This window comes from Triticum urartu, chromosome 2A (genome assembly GCF_056163025.1).
Source record: "Triticum urartu cultivar PI428250 chromosome 2A, HENAU_Tu73, whole genome shotgun sequence".
Taxonomy (NCBI): Eukaryota; Viridiplantae; Streptophyta; class Magnoliopsida; order Poales; family Poaceae; genus Triticum; species Triticum urartu.
The window spans coordinates 124,719,033-124,735,731 of NC_141874.1; the positions used below are offsets into that span (position 1 = coordinate 124,719,033).

The 16,699-nt window shown below is 39.8% G+C and overlaps 1 protein-coding gene across 2 annotated transcripts; it reads right to left on the minus strand.

The window, feature by feature from the left end:
- Window positions 1–544: 544 nt before the first annotated feature.
- On the minus strand, window positions 545–3,292 carry LOC125536212 (uncharacterized). 2 transcript variants are annotated; one of them, XR_007294936.2, is made up of 2 exons: window positions 1,657–3,292; window positions 545–800 (listed from the first exon to the last, which is right to left on the minus strand). XR_007294936.2 is itself a non-coding variant. In XM_048699393.2 (2 exons), exon 1 carries the CDS (start codon window positions 3,156–3,158, stop codon window positions 1,983–1,985), a length of 1,176 nt encoding a protein of 391 aa, XP_048555350.2. In that variant the 5' UTR covers window positions 3,159–3,291; the 3' UTR covers window positions 545–800; window positions 1,966–1,982. The 2 variants fall into 2 exon arrangements, 1 of the variants encoding a protein (XP_048555350.2); XM_048699393.2 differs by having other exon boundaries at window positions 1,966–3,291.
- Between the last annotated feature and the right edge of the window lie 13,407 nt (window positions 3,293–16,699).

Consider the following 16,699-nt stretch of genomic DNA (forward strand, 5'->3'; position numbering starts at 1 on the left):
GAGATCAAGTTGCAGATGGCTTCACAAAAGCATTGCCTACGATTTTTTTTTTGAAGAATTTAAGCGCAATCACTTGACCAAGTTGTGATTAAGGAAGAGTGTTAAACAGCGTTGCTATGGTGTCAAGGTGGTTCGGTTCAGCCATATATTCTGGTGCAACCGCATAGACTAGATAGATATTCGCTGTAACAATATTCTTCTTCTAGTTTATCTCTTGTACTCCAAGTAGCTTATCCCTTGTATCTCAAGTTTCAATCCCAACAACTTGTACGCTATCAGGGAGTTGCGCCCCTGTCTTTATAACAGGTAGCCGTCGCCCTGAACCTGTCTTTATAACACGTAGCCGTCGCCCTGAACTGGGTACGACGTTTCGTTCCCACACTTCCAACATCAGGAATTCAGGATTCGAGGCACACAACAAACATGCAGGGTGCAGGCAACAAACTATTCTTTTTTCTAGGGAACGAAAGAAACACTCGAGAGAGTTGCCGCTCACAGAAACACAACAACTCCAGCAGCAAAAGACAGGACTGCGATTCGAGGATAAAACGCGACACTGGAGCCTGATAATTAACACGGCGAACAAGTCGCAAAAACAGACACCGCTAGAATTTTCCGCTCACGATTCAGGCTAGGAGACGAACATCTAAGCGAACAACAGAAAAGAGCAAGTATGTTTTGCAAGCTACTGATGTCTGATAGTCCCTAAACCAATCCGCTCGCTCTTCTTATTCAGCTTTTTGATGGGTGGTGAAGGCTCCACTGATGTCACCAGAGAAAAGCTTTTGCAGTCCAGATATCTGAAACAAAAGGGCGTAAACATCAGTTCAAACTCGAATATATTCATCCGAGCAAAAAGCCAGTAGATAGTCCATGCAATTCGAGGATATGATGAACCACACAGAGAAAGGGATGCGGTGACACAGTTTCAGGACAAGAATTTGTTGCATAAAAAGTTCAATACATCTCTGGAAATTACCACAGCTGTGGTTTGCTGCAGTTTCAATTAAACTTTGCAGACAATTTTTAGACGGTTCTATGGACCATTTTTATGAAGTATTATTCTATTAAACTTCCTGATAGGAGCATACGAAAACACAACTTAAAGCTAACTTGAAAGATTATAAAATGCAGCTCATTGACTGTATGATACAGTATTAGCACAATACATATTGTAAGCCCACCAAGTGTTACAGAACCTAAGTCCACATAAAAGAAGCAAACTGACATTTAGTTACTGTTACTTTTTTTTTGCTATAGCCACCTACGAGCTTTATCACAAGTCTAATTCATAACTGTTCCACGTGACCAGTGTAACATTTGCATACGCTTCACAGTTTTACAAAAAATTCAAGCAAAAACGTAATAATGTGCTTTTCTGATGTAAATTCTGATCAAAATAAATTATATGATAAACAGGCAATAAAATGAAATATCAATAAGATGAATTGTACTAACAACATGATGATCAGGACAACAATAAGGCTGGTGAATTGTTGAATAGGGATCACCATTTAATAGCCATGGGCATGCATCCGCAAATCAAAAGCATCACATAATCAACTTTATGTAGTATGAAGAGTGCAAATAGAATCATGCAATCAGGAGCTAATTGCAAACAATGGCCTTACAAATAAAGGCGAGCCTTAAACTTACTTTCTTTCATCCATGCAGGGTGCCTTATTTGCTTCACCATAAGTTCCCTAAGTTGCTTTGCTTCGGGGACGACAAATACTATGAATCCCCAAACTAATCTGGGGATATTCTACAGTCTACAGACTTTTGGGAGAACTCATCTAGATGCTACAACAGATTACCAGCTACCCATAGACGTAGGATTGATTACCACACAACATAAGACTAACATGACAGACACGAAATTAAAAGCAGAAGTGACAGCAAAGGAGCAGTCTATGTAGGAATTCCTCCAACCATGCTATCCTACACCATTTTGATGGAATATACCTCACCAATCGCATCAACTAAAACATCCTCCTGGAATTGTCATCTTCCCTCAGGAACGGCAGATTCTGCAAATTCTCCATTATATCATCTGATGCATCAACATCCAAATCAAACCCAATGTCACCATCCGCACCAAAATGCAACATCATGCTGTCATCAGTTGCCTTTGCCACCTCATTTATGTTAATTCCTCTTGAATTCTCAGTGTGTCCAGTCTCTGCATTTTCACTCCAATCAGGCCCAAGCAAAGATGGCTCAATGCCGCTCTCCACACCGCCAGAAGCATGCTTTTTGAGGCCTCCCCCAACCTTCTTGCGGGCTGCTGTCTTCTTGATTTTACCTCTAGGCGGCCCTGCCACAGTGCCACCACCAGCACTCTTATTCCCAGGATGTGCATTTGATGGCGGTGCATTGGCATTAGGATGTCCAACTCCAACATTATTCCCAACATTCTGCTTACCAAAATTATCCGTAGGTGCTGGCTGAGATGCTGGCTGTGGAGCAGATGAATCCCGTGGCATCGGGAAGAAGGGCTTCCAGTCAGTACTCAGATCAGCGGGCTTAGGAAACCCCATTGGGATGAAACCCCAGGCGCAGTAGTAAAAGTCGGTGCCGGGCACAATAGGCGGAGCAGCCGGGAGCTCGGTGGCCACGAACGCTCGCCGGCACCCGGCGCTCGCGCACATGAGCGAGCGCCCCACCAGCAGGCGCTCGTACTGGTGCACATGGCAGCAGTGGGGGCAGACCGTCCAGAACGTATCTTCTGCGGCGGAGGCGCCGCCGGGAGCAGCAGGAGCGGGAGCGGCGCCGGTGGAGGTGCTCTCGGAGAGGTGGGCGAAGGCTTCTTCAACGGCGCGGAGGGCGGTGTCGGCGCCGGGGTGGGGATTGCGGCGAGGGGCGAGGAGGTTGGCGAGGCGGCGGAAGGCCCGCTTGACGTCGGCGCTGTCGGGGTTGGGCTGGAGCTGGAGGATGGCGAGGGGATCGGGGCGGCCGGAGGGGAGGAGGCGCTGGGCGGCGAGGTGGACGTCGGCGACGGCGAGGAGCTCGTCGGCGCCGGGGAGGAGGGGGTCGGCGTCCACCGCATGCTCCGCAAAGCGCTTGCAGCCGACCAGGTCGCGCGCGGCGAGGAGCTTGGCAGCGATCTCCAGCGACCGGGCCGGCTCCACGCCGCCGCCACCGGCGGAGGAATCCATGCGGTGCGGGTGCGGGTGGGGGTGGGGGAAGTCAGCGAGTGCTTGTGGGGGCACAGCTGTCAGACCGGCGCTTAAGACCTTCTCGTTCCGACGAGACAGCTGGTGAGTGTTGTGAGAGCAAAATCGCCGCTTGGAGGCTTGATGGTGAGCATCTCTCTCACCCTCCCTGTTTATATAGACCACCGTTAAAAAGATTTCCTCTCTACTAATTTCTAATCACCCCTATTTACAGCGATTTATTTACTACGATTTACAAAGATTATATTTGTTTCGTAACAGTTACAATACCAATGGTAATAATTTAAACGTTCATTTTTTTCAACAGCTCTATTCTAACGGTTCGTTTTCAACGGCTTTATTCCACATCTAACGGAGTACTATTTTTTACCGACCACATTTTCAGACATGATTCTTCCACTTTGATCATGCTAATGTGCTAGCAATGTGTTGATGTTAAGACGCCTATTTGAAATCTTTGAATTTATGCAAAGCATAAAGAAACAGGAATTTGTACAAAGCATGTGCCTAAATTGTTGCACAAATAAAAAAATGTCATGTTAAATTAGCACACAATGTGTATGAAGTTGGAATCGAATTAAGAAGGTAGATTCATATCTTGTCTTTGTTTGTTTCTTTTGATCTAAATTTAGAATAACATGATAGTGTGTCCATAACTTCATATGTTATTGAATGCCAAAATGACAACTAGGAGCATTTTGATTATGCGTCGATTAAGATGAATTCTTGTTCGCATCGTAGTAACAAAAAAAAGAGAGAAAGGCGTTTTGGAGGCCGAGCTCCATGGAGGCCTTTATTTTTAAAAAATCAAATTCAAACTTTTATGGTTCAAAAAATTCTGAAAAAAATATGCGTGTATGTAAGGATGTTACTCACATGTGTGTAAAAATTCATGATGAAATACCTTGAGTTGCGACCTCTACAAAAAAGACAAATTCATGGCCTGGGAGGATGGATAGTATCATGTGTTAAACAGCCTCAGATTTATCTTTTTTGCACAGCCCTTATTTCAATGTATTTTCAACTGAAAATAAGCACACATATGTATTATGCCTTCATATATACCTGTAATTTTTTTCATAATTTTTGAAATGTAAAAATATGAATTTCAATGAAATTTCAAATTTGAATTTGGAGGCCTCACTGCAGCCCGAGCTCCAAAAGGGATTTCCAAAAAAATCATCCCTAAATAACAATTTGATGTTTGCTTGTTACCAAGCTGGTGTGTAGACATATTTTGCGCCAATAAATTATCCTCATTCATCGGTCAGTCTTTTCCTTCCATGAATCTGGTTTCACTAACATTGATGAAGAAGGTAGACCAGTGGATCAAAAGATATATTGATCTATGATTAGATCCTTGCATTATCTTTGTGCATGTGTGCCATATTTCAAGTCACTCCAGAGAGACGTCTTATGATGGTTAAGAAACCCTAGATATCTTGTTTATACCTGAAAATTTGGGCTTTGGTATATTTAAGGATGCCACCTTTGATCTCGTAAGTTATTCATATTCAAATTACACGAGAGATCGCGTAGATAGGAAGTCCACCTCCATAACATCCCAATTCCTTGGGAGATGTTAGTTAGTCGGGCCTCGAAGAAACAAATCTTTGTTTCCGTTTACACCATTGAAGAGAATACACTATTGTGATTGAAGATGGATAGATTAGAAGTTTTCTCGCAAAAAGAAGAAGTCAAATACATTGTCGTCAGTAATTGTTGGCCCAATTATTGTGGATGAAGCAAACACTGAGGGATTTTGATGTGATCTTTGACAAGGTGCCTCTTTTGCGTGATAATGAAACTGCAATATCCATATCCAACAACCTCGTCCAATACTTCCAAACCAAACACATAGAATCTTTAACACTTCTTTGGGGATCATGTGCTTCGAGCAAAAATTGGGACAAGTTATGTGGGGATGGATAAACAATTAGTGGGCATCTTCACCAAGCCCCTAGGGTGAAACTAGATTTTGTGTGTTAAGGCATGAGCTCACTATCATCGAGCCTCAAAGCTTGGAGTGAAATATTGCTCACACACTTATACTTAAATTGTTATCTAATTTGGATGTATGTGTAGAAATAGGGTGTGTGACTCAATTCATGAGTCTACACACCCCTGGATGATGCAAACATTGATATATCCCACTTTGTATGTGACTAATGTGCTTAAAAGAGGGCTTTGATTTCGATCCAAGTTTTATATATTCACGGCGCCAAGTCACAATGCTCATACACGGTGGATAAGGACACCGCCCCTATCCTTGAGAGGGCTAGACCTTATTTGATCTTATTTGAGTTGTAGACTCTATGTCACTACATGCTGGATAGTTAAAAGCACTCAATGTTGGGTTTACATTGCATTTTTGCAATATCGGGTGTACATGACACTATACTTTCTGGGAACATAGTAGAGACCAAAAAAATCGTCCTACGGATCAAGTTCATAGGAACACTATGAAGATGCAAAGGGTTTAGATCATATCATTACCAACTCAGAGTAGCAGCGGAAGAAGAGTTGGTGAAGATCCGTTGATGCATCTTCCCGCAGCTATGATTTACAACCTCCAACAGTGATAATTTCCTCCCTTGGACTGTCCCTCGAACAAAGATCGAAAAACACGATCTCTCTATGGATCACACACACATATGAGATCATCAATCCGAAAACGCTTCGACATCCAGAAGTAGATGCCGCTGGAGAACTAGAAGGGGGTGGAGCAGCCTTGCGGCGTACTGATACGTCCATTTTGCATCATACTTTTATATTGATATTTATTGCATTATGGGATGTTATTATGATACGTCTCAAACGTATCTGTAATTTTTTATTGTTCCTTGTTGTTATATTATCAATCTTGGATGTTTTATAATCATTTTATAGTCATTTTATATCATTTTTTGGTACTAACCTATTGACATGGTGTCAAGTGTCGGTTGTTGTTTTCTGCATGTTTTTTACATCGCGGGAAATCAATACCAAACAGAGTCCAAATGCAGCAAAACTTTTTGTGGGTTTTTTGGGCCAGAAGACAACCAATGGGCTGAAGAAGCGCCTGGGGGCTGCTCTGAGGGGAGCACAACCCACCAGGGCGCGTCTGGAGGCCCAGGCGCGCCCTGGTGGGTTATGCCCACCTCGGGTGCTCCCTGAACCACCTCTTTACTCTATAAATATCCCCAATGTTCCAGAAAACTCAGGGGAGTCGATGAAAATCAATTCCAGCCGCCACAGAGTCCAGAACCACCAGATCAAATCTAGACACCATCACGGAGGGGTTCACCACTTCCATTGGTGCCTCTCGGATGATGCGTGAGTAGTTCTTTGTAGACCTTCGGGTCCGTAGTTAGTAGCTACATGGCTTCTTCTCTCTCGTTTGATTCTCAATACAATGGTCTTGTGGAGATCCATATGATGTAACTCTTTTTGCAGTGTGTTTGTTGGGATCCGATGAACTTTGAGTTTATGATCAGATATATCTCTTTTTATCCATGAAAGTTATTTGAGTTTTTTTGATCTCTTATATGCATGATTTCTTATAGCCTCGTATTTCTTCTCCGATATTTGGGTTTTGTTTGGCCAACTTTATCTATTTATCTTGCAATGGGAAAAGGTGCTTTGTAGTGGGTTCGATCTTACGGTGCTTGATCCCAGTGACAGAAGGGGAACCGACACGTATGTATCATTGCTACTAAGGATAAAACGATGGGGTCTATTTCTACATAAATGGATCTTGTCTACATCATGTAATCATTCTTATTGCATTACTCCGTTTCTCCATGAACTTAATACACTAGATGCATGCTGGATAGCGGTCGATGTGTGGAGTAATAATAGTAGATGTAGGCAGGAGTCAGTCTACTAATCTTGGACGTGATGTCTATATAATGATCATTGCATGGATACCATCATGATTATTTGAAGTTCTATCAATTGCCCAACAGTAATTTGTTTAGCCACTGTTTGCTATTTTTCTCGAGAGAAGCCACTAGTGAAACCTACGGCCTCCGGGTCTCTTTCTCATATTATTTGCCTTTGCGATCTATTTTATTTGCCTTTTATTTTTAGATCTATTGAACCAAAAATACAAAAATACCTTGCTGTAATTTATTCTTATTTATTTTATTTGGCGTTTGATCTATCAATCTACTATAATTTATTCACGTTCGTTTGCCAATTTTTGCATCGTTACCCGAAAGGGATTGACAACCCCTTTAATACGTCGGGTTGCGAGTATTTGTTATTTGTGTGCAGGTGCCATTTACGTATTGTTTCTTGGTTCTCATACTGGTTCTATAACCTTGATTTCATCACTGAGGGAAATACCTACCGTCGCTGTGCTGCATCATCCCTTTCTTTTTAGGGAAATACCGATGTAGCTTCAAGCCGCATCAAAAGGAATATCTGTCGCCGTTGCCGGGGAGGATCATCAACATCTACCAGGTTCCTAATCACAAATCTCATCTCCTTGCAATTTACATTATTTGCCATTTGCCTCTCGTTTTCCTCTCCCCCACTTCACAAAAATTTGCTGTTTTATTCACCCTCTTTTTCGTTCACTGTTTCCTCGTCAGATCTCATGTTTGCTTGTGTTGCCATGTGTCTTCTATTTGCTTGCATCTTCGCTTGCTAAAAAATCAATTGATATGGATCCTCATCCACTTGCTAATCTTTTCAAAAGATCCAATTATGATGAACCAATTGCTAGTGAATTGAGTTCACTAGATTATCTTTATGAAGTTTTAAATGGAGGAATTTATAAAGTGATTCATGATAGCCCCTTGAATGAAAAACATGATTGCAATGATGTTATTGTAAATTCTATTAATGTCAATTGTGTTAGTGATATGCAAACCCCCAAGCTCGGGGATGCTTGTTTTGTTATGTCCACTACTTGTTGCAATGATCATGACTGGGGTGATAATGATTCTTATGATCTTGAAAATTTATTTAAATCTCATGATGGTTATGCTTGTGATAATATTAAAAGTGGATTTGGAAGAGTGTCAACTTTAGCTAAAAATAATCCCACATATTTGGAGAGTGTTCAATATTATGAAATTTTTGACAAAAGTGGGTTTGGAGAGGTCATGACTTTAGTTGATGTTAATCCCACTATCTTGGAAGATTATAAAACTTTTATGCATGTGGATCAGGAAGAGAAATTTTTATATGATTGCTATATTGTTGAATTTGAGTATGATCCTACATGTAATTATTATGAGGGAGGGAAATATGGTTGTGGAAATTTCTATGTTACTAAATTACTTCTTGTTATGCTGAGATTTTCAATGTTTTATTCCTATCCTTTGCATATGCTAGATATTTCTTGTCTTAATAATTTATTTGCTTATAAAATTCCTATGCATAGGAAGTATGTTAGACTAAAATATGTTTGGCACATGTTTTATGATGCCCTCTTTGTTTCAATTATTATCTTTCATGTGAGCATCAATGAAATCTTATGCCTAGCTAAGGGCATAAAACGATAGCGCTTGTTGGGAGGCAACCCAATGAATAAAATTTATTTTTACTTTTTTCTTTCTGTTCTTGAGTGTTAGCACAATCATAATACTGTTATGATTGTGTTTTTATGTTTTAGTTAGTGTTTGTGCCAAGTAAAGCGTTTAGGATCTTCTTGGGTGATAGTTGTTTGATCTTTCTAAAAAATAGAAACTTTCGCGCTCACGAAAACAATTCTCATTTGTAACCAGAGAGCGATAAAATACCTACTCTTTTTGCAAAAGATTAATATAAAAATTGCCCAGGTCATCCTAATGTTTCAGAGTTTTTGGAGTTTCAAAAGTATTCAGAATATCCAGATTGCTACAGACTGTTCTGTTTTTGACAGATTCTGTTTTCTTTGCGTTGTGTGCTTGTTTTGATGATTCTATGGTTTTCTTTGATGAGTTTTTGCCATAGAAAAGTTGGAATACAGTAGATATAATGCAAGAACAAAATATGAATTGGTTTTCTACAACACTTATAGTAGTGATTTTCTTTCTTATACTAACAGATCTCACGAAGGTTTTGTTGAGTTTTGTGTGATTGAAGTTTTCAAGTTTTGGGTTATCTTACGATGGATGAAGAAATAAGGAGTAAGAAGAGCCCAAGATTGGGGATGCCCCGACATCTCAAGCTATTATCCAAAGAGAGCAAGCAACTAAGCTTGGGGATGCCCCGAGTGGCATCCCCTCTTTCTTCTAACGACCATTGGTATTTTACTCGAAGCTATATTTTCATTCGTCACATACTATGTGTTTTGCTTGGAGTGTCTTGTATGATATGAGTCTTTGCTTGTTTTATTTTGTGTTTTAAGTCTTGATTCCTTGATGGACACACCTATTTGTGAGAGCCAAAATTATGCCATGACTTGTTAGAATTGCTCTCTATGCTTCACTTAAATTTTTTAAGAGCTATAGACTTGCTCTAGTGCTTCACTTATATCTTTTTGAGCACGGTGCGCTTTGGTATTTTTGAAGAAATGCTCTCTTGCTTCTTTTAGATTTATTTGAGAGTTAGTAAAATTTTGAAGAAATTCTCTCTTGCTCCACTTAAATTAATTGGAGAGAAAGAAATATAATGCTCATGATCTTCACTTATATTTGTTTGAGCTTATCAAAAGCAACACATGAAAATTAGTCCCAAAGTGATAGATATCCAAGAAGGATATAATAAAAACTTTCATGAAGATCATTGGACAAAATAAACTTGATTCTTAGTAATATTTTTGAGATATGATGATGTGATATGTGAGTCATGTTGATGAGTAATTATGCTTTAGTAAGAATATTGGTGTTAAGGTTTGTGATTCCCTATGTAAGCACGAAAGTCAATAGTCATGCAATGAAATTATATCCTACTTGTGGTGCATTATTCGATGTTAATTATGCTTAATGCTCACTTATGAGATTATTCGTTTCTTGGTTGGTCGCTTCTCAATCTTTTGCTAGCCTTCATTTTGCACTAAGTATGATCACTACTTGTGCATCCAAAATCCTTTAAACCATTTTTGCCACATGAGTCCACTATACCTACCTATATGCGGCATTCTTTTGCCGTTCTAAGCAAATTTGTATGTGCCATCTCTAGTATTCAAAATAAATTTCTCTTTTGTGTGCTCGTACCGCTCGCGAGGCGGTGAGGGGTGGCTAATATTTTCCATACTAGATGTGTTATTCTCACGATGAGTGTTTATTCACTTATCATTGCACGAGAGTAAGGCAAAGGTATTAGGGATGCCCATTCCCGAAATGAAAAATGAATTTACTTTATGTTGTCAAATAATAAATTCCTTGGAACATGTTGGTATGGAAGGCACCCGTGGATACGGTTAGCCATGGAAAGTGAAAGTACGGTGGAAAAAAGAATAAACTTTAATTTCTGTCTGGGAACTGGCTATGATATATCTAGCATGGAAAGTGTTGGGAACTCTAAGTCATTTTCATTGGTGGGAAAAGTATGCCTCTCAAAATGTTTTTATCTGTCAATTTTCGCTTTGAGCTTTGGCACCTCTACAAATCCCTACTTCCCTCTGCGAAGGGCCTTTCTTTTACTTTATGCATTTTTTATTTTTGAATTAGTCTCCATCTTCTCTTATAAAAGCACCAACTAGGAGGCACTATGATCGTATTTGAGCATTGGGTGTAGTTAATATGCGAGTGTGTTTCACGAATGGATCAATGATTGAGCATGATGGGCTAGGGATAGCTTATTTTAGCATTGATATTTTGAAAGACATGGTTGCTTGTTGATATGCTTGAGTATTTAAGTTATCATGTCAAAAATAGACTATTGCTTCGAACAATATAAAAGTCCAAATGTCCATGCTATAAAGAAAAGAATATGAGATGACATGTTAGGCAGCATTCCACATCAAAAATTCTATTTTTATCATTTACCTACTCGAGGACGAGCAGGAATTAAGCTTGGGGATGCTGATACGTCTCTAACGTATCTATAATTTTTGATTGTTCCATGCTGTTATATTATCAATCTTGGATGTTTTATAATCATTTTATATCATTTTTTGGTACTAACCTATTGACATAGTGCCAAGTGTCAGTTGCTGTTTTCTGCATGTTTTTTTACATCGCAGGAAATCAATACCAAACGGAGTCCAAACACAGCAAAACTTTGTGGATTTTTTGGACCAGAAGACAACCAATGGGCTGAAGAAGCGCCTGGGGGATGCTCCGAGGGGAGCACAACCCACCAAGGCGCGTCTGGAGGCCCAGGCACGTCTAGAGGCCCAGGTGTGCCCTGGTGGGTTGTGCCCACCTCCGGTGCCCCCTGAACCGCCTCTTTACTCTATAAATACCCCAACATTCCAGAAACCCCCGGGGAGTCGACAAAAATTAGTTCCGGCCACCGCAGAGTCTAGAACCACCAGATCCAATCTAGACACCATCACGGAGGGGTTCACCACTTCCATTGGTGCCTCTTCGATGATGCGTGAGTAGTTCTTTGTAGACCTTCGGGTCCGTAGTTAGTAGCTAGATGGCTTCCTCTCTCTTGTTTGATTCTCAATACAATGGTCTCTTGGAGATCCATATGATGTAACTCTTTTTGCAGTGTGTTTGTTGGGATCCGATGAACTTTGAGTTTATGATCAGATCTATCTCTTTTTATCCATGAAAGTTGTTTGAGTTTCTTTGATCTCTTATATGCATGATTGCTTATAGCCTCGTATTTCTTCTCCGATATTTGGGTTTTGTTTGGCCAACTTGATCTATTTATCTTGCAATGGGAAGAGGTGCTTTATAGTGGGTTCTATCTTACGGTGCTTGATCCTAGTGCCAGAAGGGGAACCGACACGTATGTATCGTTGCTACTAAGGATAAAACGATGGGGTCTATTTCTACATAAATAGATCTTGTCTACATCATGTCATCGTTCTTATTGCATTACTTCGTTTCACCATGAACTTAAGACACTAGATGCATGCTGGATAGCGGTCGATGTGTGGAGTAATAGTAGTAGATGCAGGCAGGAGTTGGTCTACTAATCTTGGACGTGATGCCTATAATGATCATTGCCTGGATATCATCATGATTATTTAAAGTTCTATCAATTTCCCAACAGTAATTTGTTTACCCACCGTTTGCTATTTCTCTCGAGAGAAGCCACTAGTGAAACCTATGGCCCCCGGGTCTCTTTCTCATATTATTTGCCTTTGCGATCTATTTTATTTGCCTTTTATTTTTAGATATATTAAACCAGAAATACAAAAATACCTTGCTGCAATTTATTCTTATTTATTTTATTTGGTGTTCGATCTATCAATCTACTACAATTTATTCACGCACGTTTGCCAATTTATGGCGCTGTTACCCGAAAGGGATTGACAAACCCCTTTAATACGTCGGGTGTGAGTATTTGTTATTTGTGTGCATGTGTCATTTACGTATTGTTGCTTGGTTCTCATACTGGTTCGATAACCTTGGTTTCATCACTGAGGGAAATACCTACCGTGGTTGTGCTGCATCATCCCTTCCTCTTTGGGTAAATACCGACATAGCTTCAAGCCGCATCATATTACACATTATATCACAATACTTATGCCTATTCTCTCTTATTTTATAAGGTTTACATTAAGAGGGAGAATGCCGGTAGCTGGAATTCTGGACTGGAAAAGGAGCAAATATTAGAGACCTATTCTACACAACTCCAAAAGTCCTGAAACTTCATGGAGCATGTTTTTGGAATATATAAAAAATATTGGGCGAAGAAAGAACCAGAGGGGGGCCACCAGCCAGCCACAAGGGTGGAGGGTGCGCCCTACCCCCTGGGCGTGCCCCCGACCTTGTGGGCCCCTGGCAGGCCTCCGGTGCCCATCTTTGGCTATATGGTGTGTTTTTCCTTGGAAAAAATCAGAGAGAAGCTTTCGGGAAGAAGCACCGCCATCTCGAGGTGGAACCTGGGCAGAATCAATCTAGAGCTTCGGCGGAGCTGTTCTGCTGGGGAAATATCCCTCCGGGAGGGGGAAATTATCGCCATCGTCATCACCATCGATCCTATCATCGAGAGGGGGTCAATCTCCATCAACATATTCACCAGCACCATGTCCTCTCAAACCCTAATTCATCTCTTGTATTCGATCTTGGTCCCAAAACCTCATATTGGTACCTGTGGCTTGCTAGTAGTGTTGATTACTCCTTGTAGTTGATGCTAGTTGGTTTATATGGTGGAAGATTATATTTTCAGATCCTTAATGATAATTAATACTCCTCTGATTATGATTGTGAATATGCTTTGTGAGTAGTTACGTTTGTTCATGAGGACATGTGAGAAGTCTTGTTATAAGTAATCATGTGAATTTGGTATTCGTTCGATATTTTGATGAGATGTATGTTGTCTTTCCTCTAGTGGTGTTATGTGAACGTCGACTACATGAAGCTTCACCATTATTTGGGCCTAGGGGAAGGCATTGGGAAGTAATAAGTAGATGATGGGTTGCTAGAGTGACAGAAGCTTAAACCCTAGTTTATGCGTTGCTTCGTGAGGGGCTGATTTGGATCAATATGTTTCATGCTATGGTTAGGTTTACCTTAATACTTCTTTCGTAGTTACGGATGCTTGTGAGAGGGGTTAATAATAAATGGGAGGCTTGTCCAAGGAAGGGCAGCACCCAAGCACCGGTCCACCCACATATCAAATTATCAAAGTAAGGAACACGAATCATATGATCATGATGAAAACTAACTTGACAACAATTCCCATGTGTCCTCGGGAGCGCTTTGCATTATATAAGAGTTCGTCCAGGTTTGTCCTGTGCTACAAAAAGGATTGGGCCACCTTGATGCACCTTAGTTACTTTATTTACTTGTTACCCGTTACGGTTTATCTTATCACAAAACTATCTGTTACCGATAATTTTAGTGCTTGTAGAGAATACCTTGCTGAAAACCGCTCATCATTTCCTTCTGCTCCTTGTTGGGTTCGACACTCTTACTTATCGAAAGGACTACGATAGACCCCTTATACTTGTGGGTCATCAAGACTCTTTTCTGGCGCCATTGCCGGGGAATGAAGTGCGTTTGGTAAGTGGAATTTGGTAATGAAACATTTACATAGTGTGCTGAAATTTACTGTCACTTGTTAGTATGGAAAATAATACTTTGAGGGGTTTGTTCGGGGTATCTTCACCTCGACCGGAACCACAATTAGCTACTCCTCAACCTACTACACCTACTAAAAATATTTATTACGAAATTTATTCGGGTATGATAGAGAAACTGCTAGCTAATCCTTATGCAGGAGATGGAACATTACATCCCGATATGCACCTAATCTATGTGGATGAAGTTTGTGGATTATTTAAGCTTGCAGGTATACCCAAGGATGTTGTCAATAATAAGGTATTCCCTTTATCTTTTAAGGTAAAGGCATTGGTATGGTACATGCTATTGGATGATATTGGATCATGGAACTACAACCAATTGAAATTGGAATTTCATCAGAAGTTTTATCCTATGCGTTTGGTTCATCGTGATTGGAATTATATATATAATTTTTGGCCTCCTGAAGGATAAAGTATCGCTCAAGCTTGGGGGAGGCTTAAGGCAATGTTATATTCATGCCCCAATCATGAGCTCTCAAGAGAAATTATTATTCAAAACTTTTATGCTCAACTTTCTCACAATGATCGATCCATGCTCGTCTTGTACTGGTTCCTATATGAAGAAGGATATTGAATTCAAATGGGATTTGTTGGAAAGAATTAAATACAAATCTGAAGATTGGGATCTCGATGAAGGTAAAGAGTCAGGTATGAACCTTAAGTTTGATTGTGTTAAATCTTTTATGGATACCGATGCTTTTCATGATTTTAGCACTAAATATGGACTTCACTCTGAGATAGTAGCTTCTTTTTGTGAATATTTTGCTACTCGTGTTGATCTCCCCAAGGAAAAGTGGTTTAAATATCATCCCCCCATTGAAGTTAAAGTAGTAGAACCTATTAAAGTTGAAGAAGAAACTATTACTTATAATGTTGATCCTATTGTTCCAACTGCTTATATTGAGAAACCACCATTCCCTGTTAGAATAAAGGATCATGCTAAAGCTTCAACTATGGTTCGTAATAGTTATACTAAAACACCTACACCCTCTAAGCAAATTAAAGTTGAACCTAGTGTTGCTATTGTTAAAGATCTCTTGGTTGATAATATTGATGGGCATGTTATTTACTTCTGTGATGAAGCTGCGAGAATTGCTAAACCCGAAATGAAAGATAAACATAGACCTATTGTCGGCATGCCTGTTGTTTTTGTTAAAATAGGAGATCATTGTTATCATGGCTTATGTGATGTGGGTACTAGTGTGAGTGCAATTCCTTATACCTTATATAAAGAAATCATGAATGAAATTGCACCTACTGAGATAGAAGATATTGATGTTACTATTAAGCTTGCTAATAGAGATACTATATCACCAATTGGGATTGTTAGAGATGTTGAAGTCTTGTGTGGGAAAATTAAATATCCTACTGATTTCCTTGTTCTTGGTTCCCCACAAGATAATTTTTGTCCCATTATATTTGGTAGACCTTTCTTGAATATGGTTAATGCTAAGATAGACTGCGAAAAAGATATTGTTACTGTTGGTTTAGGGGATATGTCTCATTATTTTAATTTCTCTAAATTTCGTAGACAACCCCATGATAAAGAATTGCCTAGTAAGTATGGAATTATTGGCCTTGCTTCGATTGCCGTGCCTCCTAATGATCCTTTAGAACAATATCTGCTAGACCATGAAAATGATATGTTTATGAATGAAAGAAGGGAAATAGATGAAGTATTCTTTAATAAAGGACCTATTTTGAAACACAATTTGCGTGTTGAAATCCTTGGGGATCCCCCTCCACCCAAGGGTGATCCCGTGTTTGAGCTTAAACAATCACCTGATACCATGAAATATGCTTATCTTGATGAAAAGAAGATATATCCTGTTATTATTATTGCTAACCATTCAGAGCATGAAGAAAAGGAATTACTGAAAACTCTGAAGAAGCACCGTGCCGCTATTGGATATACTCTCGATGATCTTAAGGGCATTAGTCCCACTTTATGTCAGCACAAAATTAAACTGGAGAAAGATGCTAAACCAGTTGTTGATCATCAACGATGGTTAAATCCTAAGATGAAATAAGTGGTAAGAAATGAAATACTAAAGCTTCTGGAGGCAGGTATAATTTACCCTACTGCTGATAGTCAATGGGTAAGTCTTGTTCATTGTGTCCCTAAGAAGGGAGGTATTACTATTGTTCCTAATGATAAGAATGAATTGATCCCTCAAAGAATTGTTACAGGCTATAGAATTGTAATTGATTTTCACAAATTAAATAAAGCTACTAGAAAAGATCATTACCCTCTACCTTTTATTGATCAAATGCTAGAAAGGCTATCCAAACATACACATTTTTGCTTTCTAGATGGTCATTATGGTTTCTCTCAAATACCTGTGTCAAAAGATGATTAAGAGAAAACCACTTTTACTTGCCCTTTCAGTACCTTTGC